The following is a 22,141-nucleotide window of genomic DNA, read 5'->3' on the forward strand; positions in this document are numbered from 1 at the left end:
CACATTTAAGTACTTGGCAGTAGAAATATTGATGAACTAAAACGCGCACAAAAAACTCGCCCTTAAATTCTACTGTGACATAAATATTAATTTTTAATAGCCTACTCTCCAAAGAGAAAATGCTAAACATTTATTAAATACAGGATTGAGTATTGAGCATTTTGTCAGTGCTTTAACTTTAGATTTCCACAGAACACTGTAAGTAGTAAAAGGACAGCTTGTTACACTAACTAAATCACAACAAGGATAAGTAGTTCCCATAAAGTATGTGATGTGCACAATATGTAACTAGACCATTACACCAAATGAGCTACAGGTTTACCACAAAAACATACTATTGTATTAAATAATTTTTTCACGTTATAACAACATTCAAGTTCAAATCCAAAAGCTAGGTTGTCAATGAATTACAACATTTAGCTCTGGAAAACATGTTTATTATTAACACAAATGCGAGAACCTGATCTCCTGGAATGAGAGTGTTGCTATTTATAGAAACATTTAATATTCCAGAATATATAAACATAAGACATTTCGAGAACCTTCCAGAAATGCAAAACAATAAATAAAAGAATAATTACTGGTGGTCGGATTTGAACTGGTGACCCAAAGCACACCAGCCAGCGATGCTAACCACTATGCCACACTGCATGCACCACATCTCACAGCAATGCTTTTGCTCCTGGAGAAACAGTATTCCATTATTTCAGAAGTTCTCATTGGAGCTGATTACAGCACCCTGGATGTAAATCCTGGCAGTGTTCCTCTTTATGGCAACACTGACACAGCCTCACATTCTGGCTGTGTTGTCACATCCTCTTTACTATCATCAGCAATGGAGGTAACCTCTCCCATTAAAGCTTTACGATTGCCAACTGAGTCTTCAGTTTCCTTGAATGAGAAGCTGCATCATTGATCTGCGCCTCAGGACTGTAGTAGGGCTTCATATGGAGGACACGGATTATGTCTCTGTGCTTTTGTCTTGATGCAGTGTCATAATCCTTGACTTTGTATGTTACGTTTAACAAATGATGAAGGATATGATACTGCCCAAAAAATGCTTTAGTAACTGTTCTGATAGTCCCACTTTCCCCAAACTGTAAAAAATCCATACAAAGTTCCTGGGCTATATCTCACTGGCTGGTGCTTCGTGCTATAGCGCTCTTGGTCTTGTCCCAGATCACTGTTTAATCTAACACTGCCACCAGAGGTGATCTTTCATGTACTATGTGAACTGAAAAACAATTCATTCATCATGGTTCGTTGATTGGTTGATTTGGGGGGAAGGAGACCAAACTGCAAGGTCTCATCAGATTAGGGAGGGATGGGGAAGGAAGTCGGCCATGCCCTTTCAAAGGAACCATCCTGGCATTTGCCTGAAGCAGTTTTTTGGAAATCACAGAAAACCTAAATCAGGATGGCCTGATGTGGGATTGAACAGTCATCCTCCCAAATGTGAGTCCAGTGTGCTAACCACTGCACCACTTTGCTCGGTCATTCAGCATGTGTTAATGACATTGATGTGATAATTTTGAAGAATTGTGCTTAGAATAGAATGTAAGAAAATATTCTGCAATTGTAAAACTCTTCACTGCAAGCAGATCTTCTCTTGAGCCATTGAAAATGCCTAAAATCATTCATATTTACAGGAGGACACTGTTAATTACTATCATCTATTTGGCACTGCAGTATTACGTTTAATGTTTTAGAGAATATTAAGTATAAAAACTGATTTCGTTTATTCATAAGAGTGATATACTATCTGGATCAGCATGTATTCAGAAGTGCAGGATCATGAGACAGTATCTACAAATGCCTCCACAGTACGTTAAATCGGACTGACAAAAATTAACAAAAGGAATTTTTTCCAAAAGGCTTTTTATGTGGTTTATTATAAAAGTTATGTCCCTAAAAGAGAACATAATTGTATGTAGAGCCTCATTAAAAGTGAATTACTTTATTTCTTAGCAATAAAATATACTTGGCATCAGTTATGCTCCTTTAAGTGTAAACATTTTTAGTTAGCTTTTTTTACCGTGACTGTTATTGATATTGAATGAAACAAGTTTACTGTTACTAGTTTATTTATTTCCATGTGTGTTTCGGAGGCTAACTGATCAGATTGCAAAGCAGTATTTGAATTACTGTAAAGAGGAATATGCAGTCGAGTATGGGGTGCTCTGTATGTGCGAGTGTAAATGTGGATGCATGAAAGACTATCTTCTTCATTGAGCATACAAAAGCTTTCAATAGTGGAGAGTCATAGCAATCTGTAAATTTTCACAAATCAACTAAATAGTTGGGCACACCATAATCTGCCAATTATAAATAACAGAAATAATGTGAGTGTAAATTTTCATATGCATCAGAATAAGAATCCACATAAACCTGTTGTTTTAATGAAGGATGTGTCAGTGTAAAGCAACTCAAAAATTTATTTCTTATGTTTGTGGTTGCAATATGACCTGCAGTGGATTAAACTGGAAGAGTATATTAACTCTGAAACCATGTACCAGTGTGGAAGCAGTTACGTGTTTATATGCTAGCATTGAGCCCAAAACATCTTTTGCCTAGCTGTTGGTATTGGTATATTTTACAAAAATGGAATGAATTTTGCAATCTTAAAATTATTTGTTCCAGATTGTGTTGTCTGTCATATGAAAGTATTTGTTTAAAACAGTTAGTGACATTTATTTATACATTAGAATTAATTTTGGTTTGGTAACATATGTCATTTATGTCACCTTGTTTCTTTGTTTAGCCCAAAATGCTGTCATCAGTTATGTGATAAATGGTATTGAGACAGCACAGAAATTATTTAATGATAAGCCAGAGGCACAATCAATAATTGAGTACCTGAAAAATGTTGAGAATCTTAAACATAGCACAAATTCCACTACAGCGTCATTACTTATATCAGCACATTCATTTTCATTTGAATGTGTGCCATCAGGCCTCTATAGATCGAAAGAAGTAAGTATTTGATGATACGTCAGTATGTTTAAATTAAATAATGAACAAGTAAGTTTAATTATGGGACTGAAGTTCTTTAACGTGGCATCATATTTGTTAAGATTTGCATGATTTCATTATATGAAAGCAACTTTTCTGCTGATAGCATTATCTTTTATTGAAACAAGTGAGGTTGATAACACTGTTCTTGCTTCATATGCTTGTAATTAAAGTTGCTTTGGTGAAATTTTGGAACCAGGCCAGCATTTTTTGTGATAAGTATGAAGAGTAGTAGTAGCAGCCTGTTTGATGGAAAGTATTGCAGTCTGTAGTCAAAGACCTTTATGATCCAATTCCTAAAGCTAAGAAAGACTTCTGTCTCTTAAAGTTCATTACTTTAATAAAATGCACGGGGAAGACTTGGAGATGAATGAACTCTCATCTAATATGGGTTCTGCAAACTAAAGGACTGATCATCTACTTCCACAGTGCATTCTGGAGTTAATGTTCAACACTTGATTACCCATCCCAGTAGTAGTTATAGCATAAATGTTTGCAGTTGCAGTAAATATCATGACAACAAAAATAAAGTTTTGTTCCATTTATGGTGAACTGTGTGACTTTACTGTAATGTACACTGACATGATCTAAATGGGGGTCATTGCCAGATGTTCAGTCGTATTTTCTAGCCATAACTTTTGTATTTGCATTCCTTTCAAATGTAAATAAAAATGCAGAAATGTATGCAATCTATATAAATTTACATTGAAGTGCAGAGGTTTGTGTGTTTTGGGACACGGGGGCAGATGAAGGTTCACCTAAATAATAAGTATCACATCTGTTCTGATTTTTTGAATTCCCTGCAGGGTGTCATACAAATATACCTGGCAGAGAAAGTTGTACTATACAGTTAGATCACTGTTACACATTTATAATGACTAAAAAACTAATACTCATTCTGCTGGATACCAGGTATGTGGTGGTCAAAGGGAAGGATTTAGTTCACTCACTGGTCAAAGAGGCATATGAGTGCATTATTTTAGCAATATATACCATCCCGCTGAATCAATCTCCATGCTTTAGTGAGGTAGGTTCATTTTGTCAGTGGGAACTGGAGTGGCTGAATGTACACACAAAATTGTCATATACCCAACTGTCAGGTTCTTCAGAACCTCCTACCAACCTCAGGTGGAAAGAAGCCACCGTAACAAGACCGAGAACAGGGCATTACCCACAAAAAAGCATTCCTGCAGTCTACAACAAGACTGACTGGCTTGTGATGCTTGTAGTGCAGTAGTTTTTTATGCCATTTTTTTAAGTAACTACAGTCTACATATTGGCAAGATGTTGTTGTCTGTTTTAATACAGGATGTGCCCTCTATATGGGTGGAGAAGGGGTTGTGGTGCAGATTATAAGGTTCTGTGTAGCAACAGAAGGGTAGATTTTTCTGTGTATTGCAGCAGGGTTGCTGACTAGTCCATGCAACGAGTCACTTAGCCCCCCCCCCCTTTTTTTTAAGCAGTTATATTTCATCCTCCTCCTCCTCCTCCTCCTCCTCCTCCTCCTCAGGAATGAATTTGGATATGGTGTTGTAGTTCCTTTTTCGTGCATGATGTGTGTTGTATTTCTTTTTTCATGCATGTTGCCTGTTTATATTTTAAATATCTTGTAGACCTGACCATTTTAGCAAGAACACCGATAAACTTTGATTTTGTCCATAATGGATACAAGGTCATAGTTGTTAAAATCAATGTTAAAATGTCGGCAGTTGGTTGATCCAACATTGTAACATTGACACTGATAAAATTGTTGAGCATCCAGAAACAATAAGCCAACCAATGACACTTGAGCTGGCACCGATGTGTTTTGTTAATATAATCTAATTCAGTGTTGTTATTCTGGATTTTTATCTGGTTTACCTATCTTACCTAAGCTTTGTTGTGTCTTCTCATGCTACTTAATAGGAGGATCACTTGTCAGTCACTGCTCTTCCGTCAAAAATAGATGACTTGGTCACAGATAAGCAGTTTTGACAACAAAATTGTACAAAACAGAATTGTTATCTGTATCATAAAAATTTGATATTGTATATAGTAGTAAAATGTTAAAGAAACTTGATCAATTCTTGAGCAAGTGTATTGTTAGAATATAATTTTTGTTTAAGTATGAAATAACTCTTATTTAAGTCAGAACTTATGCAATCCACATGCACAGTTCTGCAGATGACAATTATAAAATTGTTTGTAGCTTGAAACAGTTCTTTTTGCAAAGGTGATTTTGTAAAAAAAGGATGGTTACACTTTCTCACAGACATTGGGGCCATTAGAGACTGAACACAAACATCACTTGGACGAGGAGAGAAAACCACTGACTAATGTCTTTTTTAAAGACTTGTCTTGGATTTAGGGAAACCACAGGAAACATAAACTCTTTTTCTCGACCTTATTTCAGAAACTTGTACATTTTTTTGGCAATTAATGACTGCAAGAATGTTACTCTTTTGTTGTTTGCCCCACAAATATGTTACTGAGCATTCTTAAGCTGCTTTCACACTTGCCGTTTAGTCAGATAATTGATTTGCTGAAATGTGTGACTACCATATGATTGGACTCCTAGGCATGCAATCAATCTCCATTACTGAATCTCTATGGCAAGAGCTATGTACTTGCACAAGACAGATACAGAATGAATTCTGATGAGAAACTGTTGCTTTTTGCAGTTTTATTGAAAATAAAATAGAAAAATGTATAGTGCAATGAAAGTATTGGAATAATTCCTTCATAATAACCTGTGAAAAACATGGGAATGCTTTTACTGACTGGTATCCAGGAGTGACTCAAGTCTCACCCTCGCAGCTTTACTTCGTCTGGTGCCTTTTTCATACTTTCTGAACTTTACAGAAGCCATTTGTCCACAATGTACTGTATTTACGTGATTGTAAGACAAGGTTTTTTCCCCAAATTCATCATTCAAAAAATACGGAGTCGCCTTATATTCGCAGATTAAATTATTGCTCCTGAGGTCAGCATTTGTGCATTTTAGTAGTGTGTGTAGCAGTAGTCTTACATTTATAGGGGTCGTCATACATTTAGAGAAGAAGCTTTGGCTATTGAGGTCATGTGCAGATTTATTTTGAAGATCTCTGAAGGACAGGGCTCAGCAAATGATACGTTCCAATAGGCTCAATAATTCACAGCACACTAAAGCATTTGATGCAATGTGGATGTTACATGACACTGACTTGCGCAGCGTTAGTGCAAGAGATACACAAGAAAGTATGGACTTGCCACCACAACAGTCTATAGCTCTGTTTCAAATTTGGACTTTTTGTGAAACGTAGGAGGAAATAGCGTTAAATTCTACCATCTTACGAACTTTTGTTGTGTTTGAACAGATTTGCAATAAACATTCTCATACATGTATGGATACAGTATACAAAAAATAATGCCACTTTTTAAATAAAGGTCACATTCAAAAACAGAAATGTTATACTTAAAAAAAGTGATTCAAAACCCATACCAATATTTTATTTGGATGTGAGCTTTAGAACATGATGGTGACATCCAATTGAAACAAGAAGGAAAATTAATCCAGACTGAAATGTCTAACAAAGGAAATAAATCGTATTAACTGACTGTAATTGTTATTGGGAGAGTAAATTACAGTGGCAAAACCTGTGGTGGAGATAGTACCAACAGACATCACTAAATCACTGGACGAGTAAAAGCTTGAGAACGGAACTGATTTGTAATTGTGATCTTTTATTTATATGGTAGTTGGTATTGTTGCATATGACCTGCACATTAGAAGGTATTGCAGTCTGTTTTTCACAGTTGCTCAAGCTCAGTGCTATGAAAGGTTTGGATGGGGAACAGTGACAACAGCTCAGGCGAAAGCTATGGTGATTGAGGTGAGGGGAGCACTGAGCGAACAGCAACTTTTGTCATGTTGCCAACAATAGGAATCTATACCACATATTTTGGCTTCTTATTAACATCTGCCAGATTTAAACTGCAATTTGCCTGAATCCATTTGTTGTTAAAACTGAATTGACTTTGAAGTTGGGAAAATACTCAACAATAGTATTCTTTTCTGCAGGAGATGGTAAAAGTCTAAATACGGGCCAGTGGCATGCTTATGTGTTTCTTGCTGCAATGTTGTCAACACTGTGACGAATGTCAGAAATGAAAGGGAGGTGTGTCAGCTGGTTCTACACAGCCACTGAGAGAGCAGCAGGCAGGTGATACGTTTGGAAGCAAGATACATTGAACCAGTCCCATGTCAGTATAGAAGAGAAATCCGATATTTATTCTCAGGCCCCACTATAACGACAGCCTCAGAAATAGCAATATTCGGAAGAAACACACAAATATTTGTGACAATGAAGGCATAAATTTCACAGCTGTGATATTAGGATGATGATGATGATGATAATAACTAAAAATAGCGATACCACAAACTACAGGGTTAATAAACAAAAAGGAAGGATAGGAAATGGCTTGAAAATTAATGTAAACCAACTTTTTTATTTATTTTATTTCTCCTAGTTTTATCAACATGTAGACAATAAATGACATAAGTTTAGAATAGGAATAATGTTGACTTTTTGCCAGATACTTTGTCAATAGAACTGTAATTTTGATTTGTCACACTATGTTACAAATAAATTTTTCTCAAGGAGCCTATTAAAAAAGGGGGGGGGGAGTCTTTTATATTCAGGTCATCTTATACTGAGGTTAATACAGTTTTTCCTTAAAGATTGCTAATCCAGCAAGGTATGTGGCAGAATTTCTGTGAAGTGGGGAAATTAGGAAAAAGTACTGGCAGAAATAAACCAGTGAGGGTGATCATGAGTCATGCCCGGATAGCTCAGTTGTCAGGAGCATTGTCCATGAAAGACAAGGTTCTGGGGTCAAGTCCCAGTCTGGTGCAAGTTTTAATCTGCTAGGAAATTTCATAACCAACCTGTTCTCTACTTGTTCATATCAGATGCTGAAATGTGGCTTTCTGATGACAGGTTATTCTTGTGGTAACCTTCACGAAGTCATCACCTATAGTCACCAAACAGACAAATTGTGTTCTTATACCCACAGAAAACAATGATGTTGCCTGCAAAGCAGTTATTGCACCATTAAAAGAGTAGCTAAAACAGAAGATGCTGACTACATGTCGTATTCTGATCAATTCCTTGAATGCTGTTCTAGTGTGGTGTTTGAACATTTTAAAATTGTATATTGAGCATCTGAATTGACCTGTGATTGTTATATTATGAAGGCATGTCTGTATTGTGTAAATTGATAAATTGACTTTGTTAACTAATGTGAGCATCATCAGTATTTTACAACTGAATTTGCCATTTAAACTTGATCACACAGTTTGATCTACAGGTCTTGTTGAACGTTTACAGATTTGGCATGTGTTAATACCAAAGATGTCTGTGGTGACCATATTGAAGGTTCTGCGACGTTTGTCAAGATATCGGTTACTTCGACGAAAGTCAGTGATTGTTCCACTTATTGTGGATCGTTTAAAGGAGGAACAGGCCATTATAGAGGAGAAAGTACAGCCTGCAGAAATCTTGCTCTACTTAAAAAAGTATGAATCGTCATCTAGGTAAGTCAGTAGTGTTAATTTTTTACCTATCGTATATATTAATAAATTTAGAAGCAAAACTGAAAGCACCAAGAACATAGAGGGATCCATATTCTTAAACATCTTATAGTGGGTACCTAGCGTATAGTAACATAGATAATGAGAAATAAGGACTTAACTCTAACAAAAAATCACTTATGTGATAAATTGTGAATAACTGGAATGTTTCATGCATAGTGTGATTGTTTCATGCTTCTGTTTATCCAAGTAACATTTAATAAAATGTGAAGATTTAAAACTGATATCCATATAATAATAATTTGTTTCTGTCCATTTCAATGGAAATCAAAAGGGTACTGCAAGAATGAGATTGAAAAAAATCTCTAAGAAATAATGTTCTGGACAACCATGAACCATGACAGAGGCAATCTTTAATGAAGGACACCAAAAGTTGAGAGACTATCATTTATGAACTTTGTAGAGATAGTGGAGGTTTCTGGCCAAATACTTTATAACTTTGTGTCAAATTCGATAATTGTAATTAAAAGTTGAACACACACTTGATATCACATTTGATCCTATTAATTTTAAGAGTGACTTGAAAATTCAGTTGTTGTTTGAGTATCTTAAGCGAAATTAAAATGGTTTTGCTTGTTATTGTTGATGAGATATGGATAAATCAGAAAACATTTTAGTGCAGCAGACTGGGAAGTATGAACAAACATCGGAGAACATAAAAGCAGCAAAGTTGATGGCCCTTTATTGTTTAATTTCCATTTTATCAATATGAATTTCTTATATTGATTTTAAAACAGATGAGTGGTGTACCATATTTTCAAAACATTTGTGGTTTTCTGTAAAATTCAGATAAATTCACAGAAAATTAATGTTATAGTGTACTTGATTCCAAAATTGAAAAGAAAAAAAAAACTTCAAAAACTTTAGATGGTATTATAATTTTTGTAGACCATGAAGCAAATAAGTTGACAGCTAAACCTAGAATTGAGTGAGTATAGCTCACTAGTCACCACAATCAATAAAACATGTTTTTGTGTCAGTTTAAATTCATGTAAGGTGGAAGGATCTTCTGAAACTTATTATAGTAACACACACAACTGAGAAAGTAAGTAACAATAATAACACTTTAATGTAGAAACAGAAGAGATATTCTACACACCATCCTTGCACATTGCTAGGTCAGTACCAGATAGATAAACAGTGATCCACGAGTGGAGAGAAGCTAATGAAGGGAACATTACAGAATGAGACAGAAGCCACTCCATTCCAGAGTTAAATACAAAAGCATTAGATGATGCTTTGTGGTGGCATTGGATGGCAGACACACTCACCACTGTTGATGCACACATGCCAGTGCTGTCTAAAAGTGCCACCACTTGGTGTCCAAGCTTTGCCGCCATGCTCCAGTGCAGGCTGATTAAATAACATGTGACGGGCCGGCACCATGCATCTTGATGAGTTTTGACAGAGGGTGAGGTGCCAGTATGATTCACGTGATAACCTCCGGTTAAGGCAGTCCTCGCCTGTTGTCAGGGCACGTGTGAGCTAGTACCATCCCAGCATCCCTTCCCTGTTGTGGGAGATGGCGCTCTGTGCTCAGAAGTGCTTCTGTAGTGCCACCGGAGGGTGCTGTCTGTGCCACAAAGAGCTCTCTGTGAGCTTCCACTGAAGAATAGATCCAGAAGTGACCCAGGCATGATGGCGCGTCACTGTGGGCAGATGCTCGTGGGAGATACGCCGGCTGCTGGGGGCTCAGATGCTGGTACTGGAATATGTGGAGGTATGCTGGGAATGAGGTGGGGGACGGCTCCTGATGAAGGGTCCATGTCTCCAGCGGCTGCTCTGTGTGCCCATTTGTGTCCTGATTCTAATGAGCTGGTGGAGGGTGAGCACTGCGTAGTAGCATACAGGAGCAAAAACAGTGGAAGGGGCACAGAAAGAAGGCGGAGGCAATGAAGGAGGTCCAGGTGTAGGAGGAGCAGATGAACTTGGAGGTGTGCATGGAGGCAGAGAAGGCAGGTTCCCCACTTGGTGATAGAGTTGATTGTGGTGTCATGTCACCAATCTGTCAGTCACCTGCAGCGTAACGATATGCCAACGTCACTGGCTGCTGATGACTGCTGGGACCAGCACTCCCGGCCAAACACACATCCCGGACCGGAGTCCCAGGCATGTAACATGCTGTCGGAGGCCCCTTGTGCTGCCTCAGAGTAGAGGACAGGAGATTCAGCACTGTACATAGCTGGCAGCCGTGTAGGAGCTCCTCCAGGCTCTTCTTGCTCATAAGTGTGGACCTGTAGGAACTCTGAAAAGTATGTGAGGGCTTCATCCACAGAGGCATCATTACTTCTTCAGTTGCCTTTTAAAAGTGCAGATGAGGCATTCTGCCTCCATGTTCAATGTTGTATACTGTGGTAAGCACAAAAATTGTGAAAAGTCTGAGAGAGGAGTTGAGGACTGTTATCAGATACCAGGGTGTGGACCAGGTCTTCAGTGGAGGTCAGAGTAAAGTCCACACCATTGCATCCCCTGTAGTGGTGCAGCAGTTGACTATATATGGGAAGCGGGAGTAGGCATTAATGGTGACCAACCAATAAGCATTTAAGAAGGGCCTGGAGAATGGACACATTCCCACAGCTGTGGTGACTCAAGTCACGGTGAGTAACATTGACAGGTAGAGGCCTGATGGTCGGAACATGTAGAGCAAGCAGTTATTAAATGTTCAATCTCATTATCATGTCCAGGCCAGTAGACATGGTGGTGAATCAGCATCTTCCTGCAGGAGATGCCCACGGATCCTGATGCAGAAGGTGAAGAATGTTTATAACTGAGAGCTGCCGGAATGAGGAACAGCATTTTTTTTTGTGAACAACAAAAGGGCACTGTCGAAGAGCAAGAGTCTGTATTGTACCAAAAATTAATTGCAGACAAGATTTATATCCGGGAGGAGCTGGGGGGGGGAGAGAGAGTCACTTGGGCCACTATTGCTGAGCGTATCGTTGCAATTGATTAGGAACAGTGTTAGAAGTGTCAGCGTGAGATATGCAAGAACTGGTAGCAGGGAATCCATCCACAGTACTGCCAGCTTTCTTGTCGAGGTAAAAACAAAGTACTCCCTCTTGATTGAAACCCGGGGTCAGGTCCCACTGACAGACCCAGGAGAGCACCTGCGTTTTAATGCTGTGCCATAGAGTGGAAATGAATCTTGTAATTTTAACTACTAAGGAGCGGGGTCCACTGTTGCTATGACTTAGCCTAAGAATGCTTGAAGTGCTTCACATTCAAAGTGTGTGGGAAGGTCGCAGTAGCCATGATGTGACTGTCAGTCAGCTGAATCCCCTGATGAGAAATATGTGCCAACTATTCTACAGAGAATTGGAAGAAATGTGATTTTCCAAATTGCACTTAAGACACATGTCACAAGATCTGAAACAAAAGGCAAAGGTTTTTCATAGTTCCACATTTTCTTTCTGTTTTCTTGATTGATCTGTGTTCAGTTTTTCAGGGCCTATCCATTGGACCGACTTAGAACTAAATCTGAGGGAGGTGCGATGGGGAGGTTCCCTTGTAAGTAATGTTGAAAAATGGCAGGTGGATTTGCAACACCAAAAACCAATCGGTTGTAGCTGTAGATGGCGTACTGAATATTTGTAACAAGGTGGTGACGTGTTTCCTCATCAAGTGGCATTGATAAATACGCTTCCAACAAATCTGGTTTGGAAAAATGTTGTCTACCCACAAGCTTCATCAGAAGTTCATCCTGGTGGAGGATGGAGTATGTATCAACCATGGTCTGGAAGTTAAAGTCACCATAAAGTCACCACAAAGACGCAGTTTGCGCATCTGCTTCTTGATAATGACATATGGTGTAGTCCACTGAGTGGGCAAAATTGGTTCCATGACACCTTAAGCTGTCAATCCGTGTAATTCTATATCACTTGAGCATGAAGTGCAAGTGGTACGGGCCAGACACAGAAAAAATGGGGATTGGTCATAGATTTGAATGTAATGTCCTCTATGTAATCAGAAGGTTACCAAGTCTGGGTGAAAAAAGGGCAGAATATTCTTTGCATAAATAATCCAACTCTTGATACGGTACAAGATGTGCCCCTAAATGAATGGAATCTGAGACCAAAAACTAAAATCCAGGGTAATTTCCAAACCGAACAAATTTTCTGTAAATGCTGTGTTCATTACCAGAAATGTTACTGGCCGATCCACCGCTTTGTGTGTTGTTTCTGCAGTAAACTGACCTAGAAGAAGAATCTGCTTTCTATTGTACAATTACAATAGACAGCATGAAGTAGCGGACTGTGGAGTTCCCTAAGAAGTAGATAAGTGGTAGAATTCAGGAGCGAGGCTGCTGCACCAATATCCACCTGAAGACGTAAGAGTGTCTCATCGATATGTGCATCAGTAGGCAGTTTGTTTGAAACAGTTGTAATATCTTCACACACATGACTAACAGTGTAGATATACATAGGTAGAGATGTGTGAAGCACTGTGGAAGGAGACTGAGTATTGCACACAGTTGCAATGTAATCTTTCTTATAACATGTGTACAGCATGACACGCAACACTGTGGACAAGCTGGCCACTCACATTGAACAAAACAAGGAGGACAGGAGCTTGTGGAAAATTTTCCACCATGGTAGTGTTTGTGCAGAACATAGCAGCAAAGCATGCTGCACTGTCGCACACACTTCTTCTGAGGGCATGCAAGAACACATATGCCTGTTGCTGTTAGAGTTGACTGTGGCTGTGTCGGCCCAAGAATCTAATTGATGGCCAGTGGGATAAGAAACTCCAAATTTTTGTGCTATCTTGAGTACTTCTTCTAAAGAGGCATCCTCAAATTGCAATGCCCTTTGTGGAACCTCTTTATCTGGGACTGCCCACATGACAGCACCTAAAACCATACTATCTGTGTAAGATTCCTGAGCTTTACCAGTAACAGACCTACACCTGTGACTTAACCCCTGCAGTTGCACAGCTCAAATGTGATAGGATTGATGAGATTGCTTTTTGCACTGATAAAACTCCACTCTTACAGATATAATGTGAGTATACTTGCGATTTAAGAATGCAGCAAACAACACATTTTGTCAGATGATAGAGATTCCAGGTCCTGAAGGGGGCCTAACTTCCCTAACAAGTGATGCATGTGGTTTAAAAAGGGATAGTTTACTTATTTCTTTGTCTGGGATTCTATGTATTGAAATTATTAGAATATTGTGACCAGCAAATTCTACACAGTAAGTTTCAAATGTGCTTTCATCATTTAGAAAATTAAAATTCTCTGTTACCTTATTTATTAAAGAATGTTCATTGGGTATTCATGAGATCTGGAGTGTTCTCTCAGCAAACTAGGAGCTACCTTTAATTCAACTGCCAAGTTGTGTTGTCCAGTGGTTAAGACACTGGACTTACATTCTAAAAGAGTGGTGTTGAAATTCGCATGCGACCATATAAGTATAGTTCCATTTTGGCTCTGCAAAATCTGTTCATTTGAGTGTTGGGATGGATTCTAGAAAAAGGACACAACCAATTTTCTTCCCTTGTCCTTGCCCTATTTGGGCTTGAGCAGGTTTGTCCGACAGGATGTTCAAACCTAATATCCATTCCTTTTAATCCAGTCCCATTCTAAGTAATTAATGCTGTATGATCATAGTTGGTTTCTGTACTTTGCTGTGTTAATTCTTAATGAAGCATTGATTGTTCTGTCATGATGATGTACATTGTTTTTCTTTAGGTTGAGATTTATTGACAGATCAAGACCAGTTAAGCCCCCACCACCAGTCAACCCTGCTGTCGTAGATGCAGCTAATGCACTTTTGAATACATCAGTCAGTGTGAGTAACTTGTGTAACTTTAAGAGATTCAAAACTAATTCAGAAATTGATATTCTTCCATTTATGGACATAATATGTTGAAGATAGATAAAATAATTCAACATGCCAGAGCAGCATGTGGCTGTAAAGCACAGTTTCCATCCACATTTTATTTTGGTTGAGACAGCAACTTTCTTTTTTTCTATCATAGCCATGACAGAGTTGTCACTTGCAATTTCGGAAATCTAAAAACCAATTTTATTGTCCTGTGTTTGAACAGTTGTATTGGCAGCTTTTCTTTGAGACTTAACTGAGCAGTGTAAAGCAAAAATTTAATATGCTTTACATTTTTATTTTAATTTATGTGTAAAACATATGTAAAACCTGTTGTGTGAATTGTACCTCGTGTCAGAAATTATTGAATACATGATATTGCTTGGTTGTTGTATCACATGACAGAAAATCATGACATCTCTGTGATCATAATATTTCTAATTACTGTCTATAGAGCCTGTTTTATGCTAAAATAAACTAATGGTGCAAGACATCTTTTAAAGGTGAACAGAGGATAAATGTGCCTTCCCCACCACCATATACCAACCTGCTCAATCTACTCCCCCACTGACTGCCAACATTCCAAATTCATTTCCAATGTGCATTAATAGCGGTTCTAGCCTCAATGTGGGTTTGATAGCTTCTCTTTTGTTATGATTCTAGAGGTATCCATGTCCTGTTAGCATTTGAGTAAATATTATTTTGTTGCCAAGAACAATAATAGGTTGTTATGAAGAAATGTATTGCTGTGAGGACTATATTTATGCACAGGCTACCGAGGCTACAACGTAGTGGCTTAAACCACAAGGAGGCCTGCACTACAGAAATTTAAAATAAAAATTTTGTTTTAATACTGTAGTGCAGACCCTCTTATAATTAAAGACATAGACATAACTGTTTTGTATGGGCTTATTCAGCTAAATTACTCAGTGGACAGATATATGAATTAAGTTAACATTCATTTATGACATCACATTTCCTCTCACCTAATTCCCACTGGTACACTGTCAAATGTGTGGCACTCCAGTTTGAAAAGTCTCTAACACTTTGGCAAAAAAAGTTGTTACCCGAATTTTGGCAGTTTCATGTGAGGTTGGTTCTGTGAAAAATCAATTTCTTCCATACCGTTTTACATCCAAACATGGACTCATTTTTTCTCAAAAGAAAAAACACTTTAAGGTAACTTCATTCATTAACAAGTTATCGTGAGAAATGTAAAATATACTCTAAAATTCATAGTATCTGACAGTAGCTTACTGACTCATGACACCGTAGCAGGGACATGCAGCCATTGTGAACAATTCAAACCAAATGTGTTTTTAAAAAGAGCTATGACGGTGTTTTTATAAGAAACATTTTTGTCATAATAATTATGTTACTGCTAATTTACTCTAGTTAAAATATGTTACTTTAAAACTGTTACACTAATTTTTGCACCGAGCGAGGTGGCGCAGTGGTTAGCACACTGGACTCGCATTCGGGAGGACGACGGTTCAATCCCGTCTCCTGCCATCCTGATTTAGGTTTTCCGTGATTTCCCTAAATCGCTTCAGGCAAATGCCGGGATGGTTCCTTTGAAAGGGCACGGCCGATTTCCTTCCCTAACCCGAGCTTGCGCTCCGTCTCTAATGACCTCGTTGTCGACGGGACGTTAAACACTAACCACCACCACCACTAATTTTTGCCAGGAAATGAATATCACTTCTTGTTTTCCTTTTAAAAAATATAGTTGTTCATAACTATGTTAATTAATAGTGTTGAATACTATACTTACTTCAGTTCCTTTCATTTCTAATCTCAGAAATTAACTAAATTATACAATTTAACAGTAAAGTTTCATAAATAGTAAACCTTGAAGATTGTGTAATAGGCTTTTAATTTAAAAATTTCTCTGAAATGCTATTTTTTTTTGCATGTTATGTATTGTAAACATTGTCCCGGTTTGGCACACATCACATATTCAGCCTAGTGTTCTTCAGATCCTAAATGTGGTCCTTATTGCAGTACTAATTTTATAATTGATGTGCTGTTGTTAAGTGTGTTTACTAAAAGGCAAAAAATTGTTCAGAAAGCCACTATTTGTGTTAAATTTTGTGCAAATTTACCTCTCTAATCAGTATACAAGTATTTCTTAATAGAACAGTGCTCTTATATGATGGCACAATTGTCAGAAATGCATTTCGCACTGGATCAATACATATAGAAAAGATCTGTATGAATGTGAGGAAATGAAAGAAATTATCCATCAGACATTGGTAAAACAGGAAAATTCCTGTAAAAATGGAAGAGTGAAAAAGTTTTGAAAGTGATTAAGTCTGCATCAAGAAATGAGTAGTTGAAATAATGATATATTGTTATTTTATTACAAATATAAATGTTGGTAGTTAATTTTAATAGGCAATTAGTAACTGAACAGTTCATTTCCTTATCTCTCTGGTTATAAGGGTGAAAATGTGGGTACTCATTCATTAAAAACTGTAGAACATCTTGTTGGGTCACATATTACAGTTAACTCCTAGTTGTGAAGTCTACAATACATAGTTCACAATGTATGTCAGATGATGTGCAGCTATGAAGTAAGTGTGTGTTGGAGGACTTTCAGGCTCTCTCTGTGTGTTTCAGTCATCACCATTGGTGTGACATGTCAACCGCAACAATCTGTGAAGGCCAGTTAATGTGCTACGGTGGGACAATTCATTTTCCAGATAAATCAAAGGGCAAATCCTGTGTACCATCACAGTTCTGTGAAACCATCTTCATGTGGCAATCTAGACAGACAAATCGTTACTGTCAGTGGTGTGACACTGGGAAATACTAGAAAGTTCCTGGACAGTTGAGAAAGTAGACTATTGTTGAAAGGTGATACAGAGACATGTTCCTCTGATGTGTCGTCACACATTCTGCTTCCTATGACGAGTAGATGTCAGCTTGTTAATCAAGAGATATCAGACTATGTACACTCTGAAACAATTCTTTGAGAATTTTTGCGGCATTTTCAAGGTCCATTAATTGATTTAGAATCCACTCTTCACCCATTAGTAATGAATTTATCCTTTAAGAGCCTTTTCGCTTTTACATGTGTTTGATTGGAGAGTGTGGGGCCTGTCAGCAAGATAAGAACATTGCTGTAAGTATCTGTACAGAGCTGGAAGACTTCAAAGTAATTCTCTGCCCTCAAATGCCTTGAGTTGTTACTTGGTTTGCACATTAGTTAGACTAATTTTCATGTTAGGTGTGGAAAGTCCTAATGACAGCTTTGTCTCAGGTACTTGTCTTCTTTAAACATCTTCTCGCACACCTCAACTACAAACATTGTAACATCAGATTTGTGATGAAAGTAAAGGTTGATGGAGTGATCCCAATTCTGGGTATCCAGGTGGCATGTTGGGCCACGGAATTTAGCAAAAGAAGACACACACATGGAATTATATCTGCATGCAGATACGTGTCACCGTCTGGTGCAGAGGGATGAAGTGCTCAAGACACTAGTACAAAGAGATCATACCCCATCACAAAGCCTCCCGTGAGAAACGGATAATCTGAAAATTATGTTCCAGAAAGACATTTGCTGAGTTGCGGATTTTACTAGCCTTACACTCCACAACTACTGCATAATCTACAGACAAGAAGAAGAATTAGGAAAAGAAGTTTCTTTAGCCTTTCTTCCATATATTGGCACTTTATCAGAGAAAATTGGACAGATTCTCAGACAAGACCAAGTCACAACAGTCTTTTGTCTCCTAAGTAAGACCGATGATCTCACAGTTTGGTCTCCTCCCAAATTTCCTCCCCCAATCTCCTAAGTAAAACTAGGCCACTGCTAGAGTGTGTAAAGCATGATCTCATGCTCGCTAAGGCCTGTATGTACCAAACCCTTGTCAATGTGGGAAGCAGTACAGTAGTGTCGATTATTTGAACGTCGGTCAACCAAACAATTGCTTAACAGAACTGTTACTTGCTCACATGTGCTGCCCTCCCTCCGCTACAGTCAGCTCTCCCCACCCCCTCCACTGCAGAAATGCCGAGTGACCAACAATAGTAATCATTTGCGCTCTGTTACAAGCACTTGTATCAATTTTGCCGGGTATAGTGAACTTGTGATGTAAATACAAGGAGAACAACTGTCTGCTGATTCCACCGTGATAGCTGAGTGGTCAGCACTACAGGGAGCCGTGCAAAGCGGCCGGGTTCGATTCCTGGCTGGGTCGGAGATTTTCTCCACTCAGGGATTGGGTGTTGTATTATCATCATCATCATCATCATCATCATCATCATCATCATCGATGCACAAGTTGCTGGAGTGGCATCAGCTCAAAAGATTTGCACCAGGCGACCAGTCTACCCGACAGGAGGCCCTAGTCACACGACATTTCATTTGTTTCAGCAGCAGATTCTTTCAAAAGCAAAGTAAGTTAAGTACTGAGGGAAGAATTTATACTCTGGAAAATGTTTACAGTGCTGATGAAACAGGAAAGTTTTACTGAGAAAAACTCTCGCTTCACATCGTGAATTAGCAGCACCTGGGCCTAAAATAAGCATGGGTCATGTTACTGCTTTAGTGCTAATGCTATTGGTAGCCACCAATTGCCTAACCTTGTTAATGGTAAAAGTAAGAAACCACAGTGTTTCAAACATGTTAATTTATCTGCAATGCTTATTGCTTACATCCTCACAAATGAGAGCCTGGATGGATAGTACGATTCTCATGGAATGATATATGGAAGTTTTGTATCCTCTGTAAAAGGTCATCAGTTAAATAATAGCGAGGCATTATTGCGGCTTTCAAACAGTTATGTAAGTTGTTGTTAGAAAAAGAAGAGGAGAGAGAAGAAAGTCTTTTACAAAATCATAAGCGTGAGATAGTGTAAAGGAGCAGAATTTGAAAAAAATCCAGGAATAAAATGTTGAGTGTGGTGGAAAATAACAAACAGACTGATATGTCTGAAATGCTCAATATGCTGAAAGAACTCAGTTGTCTTGAATGTGATGAAGAAGACAGTAAAGAATTGATTAGTGTCAACAATGCAGAGCCAAGGAACCAAATCATGCAAGATAGCAAAATTGTAAACTTGCATCACTGATAAAGCTGTTGTGGCCACCATCTCAACAACTGGTGGTCCTGTAGATGAAGAATACAATATACTGGCTGCTTGTCAAGCATTTACATTTTTAGCTGCTGCCTTAGATGGTTTGAAGTTCAAGATGAAAGTGACCAGGATCAGATACCTGTCCTGAAGAAAGTGTGTTACTTAACTGCTCATAAGTGGGGATGCTTGCTTAGACAGACCAAACTTGACTTTTTTAAGCGTTAATTTTATGCATATGTAATGTACATGCAAAATGCATTTATAGCACATATTTTCTGTTTATTATATGACACTGTGTTGTATATAGGTCAAATGATCAACACATTTCTAGGCTGTTTACTACAGCCTAACAAATTGGCAGTTGCAGAGCACTGTTTATCTAAAATATACTCAATGCAATCTGGAGATTTTGGCATGAACATCCAAATATTGAGACTCACCATAAAGCGGAGATGCTGAGTTGCAGATAGGCACAACAAAAAGATTCTCACAATTATAGCTTTCAGCCATTAAGGTCTTTGTCAGCAATAGACACATGCGCTGACACTGTGTGTGTGTGTGTGTGTGTGTGTGTGTGTGTGTGTGTGTGTATTGTTGACAAAGGCCATTGGCAAAAAGCTTTAAATGTGAAAATCTTTTTGTTGTGCATATCTGCGACACAGCATCTCTGCTATATGATGTGTAGCAACTTTCCTTCTCTAATATTGTTACATTCCCTCCTGGATTTGCTATTGTTTGAAATATTGTGACAGTTTATAAAACAAGCCACCAAAATGAATGTCAAGAACAACTGGTAACTTTTTGACTGCAGCTACTTTCTCAGTAAGGCCTGGGAACCCACTCTCATTATGATTAGAGAGAACAAGAAGTTTTTCAGCAGACACAATGAGATGACTTGAGAGGTGAGTGGAGTACAAACAGCCACGCCGCTGATACCGTCTTTACAGCTGCTGCCACAGGCATGCAACTTTGGGCATGGATGATGTATGGAACGCTACTCCAGAGACCCAGGGGCAGCGGTTATAACTCAACTGCATGTCCTCATGAGGTCACTTCATCAGTGCACCTGATGATGCCAACAGGGTTGCTCACGGAAATATTGTGCCGATTTTATAGTGAGAAGTGGCAGTACATCCATGGACTGTTCTGTCAACATGTGATTGATTCACTTTTAGCTTGTATAGCTGCTGTGTCTTGCAAATGGCTACTACTCGAGATGAAATCAAGTAGTCATAATAATGTGACTATAATGTAAATGTACAATAATAGAATTATGGAAACTTCAAAAACAGATCTCTTAATGTCATTAACAATTATTTGTTAAACAATTATGTTAATTAATAACTAATTGCAGAATCAACTGCTCTAAAAAAAACAGCTATATAGATCACTGCATCTCTATCAAAATAAAATAACTTTGTTTCTCCATTAGCTGCAGTAAATTGGTTGCTGCCATGTTTTCAACCACCTCTCATTTTAGTCTGATTAAAATAAAATGTTGGTTTTCATTGGTTTTGTCACTGCTTGAGGCAAAGGCTGCTGTGGAAGGGAGCGGGTCAGTTCAGTGGCGTAGATGTGATTTTTTATAGGTAAATCTTTTTTTATTCCCTTGATCACAAGTAATAAAGATACTTGTGGTCTATAATAGGCTGTGAACAGGGATGAACATTCTGTCTGTGTATCTACCAGTTGCCATGTGGCTACAAAAGCCAGAATTTTTATTCTACAAACCACACCAGAATATCCTCGTGTCATATACTTTAATGGAATAGACAAAAAGTCATACATTGTTTAATTGGGGTGTAACATTCAATCATTATCTGTTATATTGTAACATTTAAGATGTCATGCTCATAAATCAGTGAAAATTGAAGTGAGGAGTTTATTTTGGCCTAAACAAACAAAAAGTCATTTTGGAAAACAGCTTAATTGGTGAACTGTATCACTACAAAAAAATGTTATAAACACACTAGAAAGAAAATTCCATTTTGTAGACTTTATTTCTGTTGACCAACGCAGGCCACTAAACTCATAATTTATGGTGTATTGTATCCAGCAGAGATCACTTTTTCACAGCAGTCAGTGTTGTAATGATGTTCAAGAGCAGTATTAGTATGAGTACCATAATATTACCGTTTCTCTCAGATGAAGCATTCATTTCAATATCAGTGTCTTAACCACCTTTCATCTCGTATCACTAACAGCTTCACAACTGGAAGTGTCTGGTGATATGCTGTCACTAAATGGTCTTGTGAGACATGGAGGTGTTGCAGGTATTACAAAAGTGAGAAGCACTGAACACTCAATTTAATTTCTTGGCAAGGATAATATTGCCTTAGTGCATGCAGATTGGTGCAGATTGGTGTGGTTTTGGTAAACACTTTCACTTTAGAGTGCCATGGTGACATAAGATGTTTAAAATAATGACTTTGTCATCCATTCACGTACTATATGGAATTCAAATATTCAGTTGAAGCTGGTGCACTTGACAGTAGTCAGAGATACATGAACTTAATTATATTTGAATTGAACAGCATAGAAATCTATCATATTCCTTACACATAAAAATATAACCACGTGTAAACATTTGTACCAGACAATTTGTG

At 38.1% G+C, this 22,141-nt stretch overlaps 1 protein-coding gene and 1 non-coding gene across 5 annotated transcripts in view; both read left to right on the forward strand.

Moving 5' to 3' along the window:
- LOC126297408 (RNA-binding protein Ro60-like) overlaps positions 1–22,141 on the forward strand; it is a 99,328-nt gene that overhangs the window by 55,426 nt on the left and 21,761 nt on the right. For all 4 annotated transcript variants that reach the window (XM_049988168.1, XM_049988166.1, XM_049988169.1 and 1 more), the window contains 3 exons: positions 2,762–2,973; positions 8,361–8,566; positions 14,316–14,415. In XM_049988168.1, coding sequence (XP_049844125.1) covers positions 2,762–2,973; positions 8,361–8,566; positions 14,316–14,415 — 518 coding nt within the window. The remainder of the gene's footprint in view (positions 1–2,761; positions 2,974–8,360; positions 8,567–14,315; positions 14,416–22,141) is intronic.
- On the forward strand, positions 15,888–15,960 carry Trnaa-cgc (transfer RNA alanine (anticodon CGC)). The gene has a single exon. It is a non-coding gene; the product is annotated as a tRNA-Ala (tRNA).

This window comes from Schistocerca gregaria, chromosome X (assembly GCF_023897955.1).
Source record: "Schistocerca gregaria isolate iqSchGreg1 chromosome X, iqSchGreg1.2, whole genome shotgun sequence".
In the NCBI taxonomy this organism is placed as follows: domain Eukaryota; kingdom Metazoa; phylum Arthropoda; class Insecta; order Orthoptera; family Acrididae; genus Schistocerca; species Schistocerca gregaria.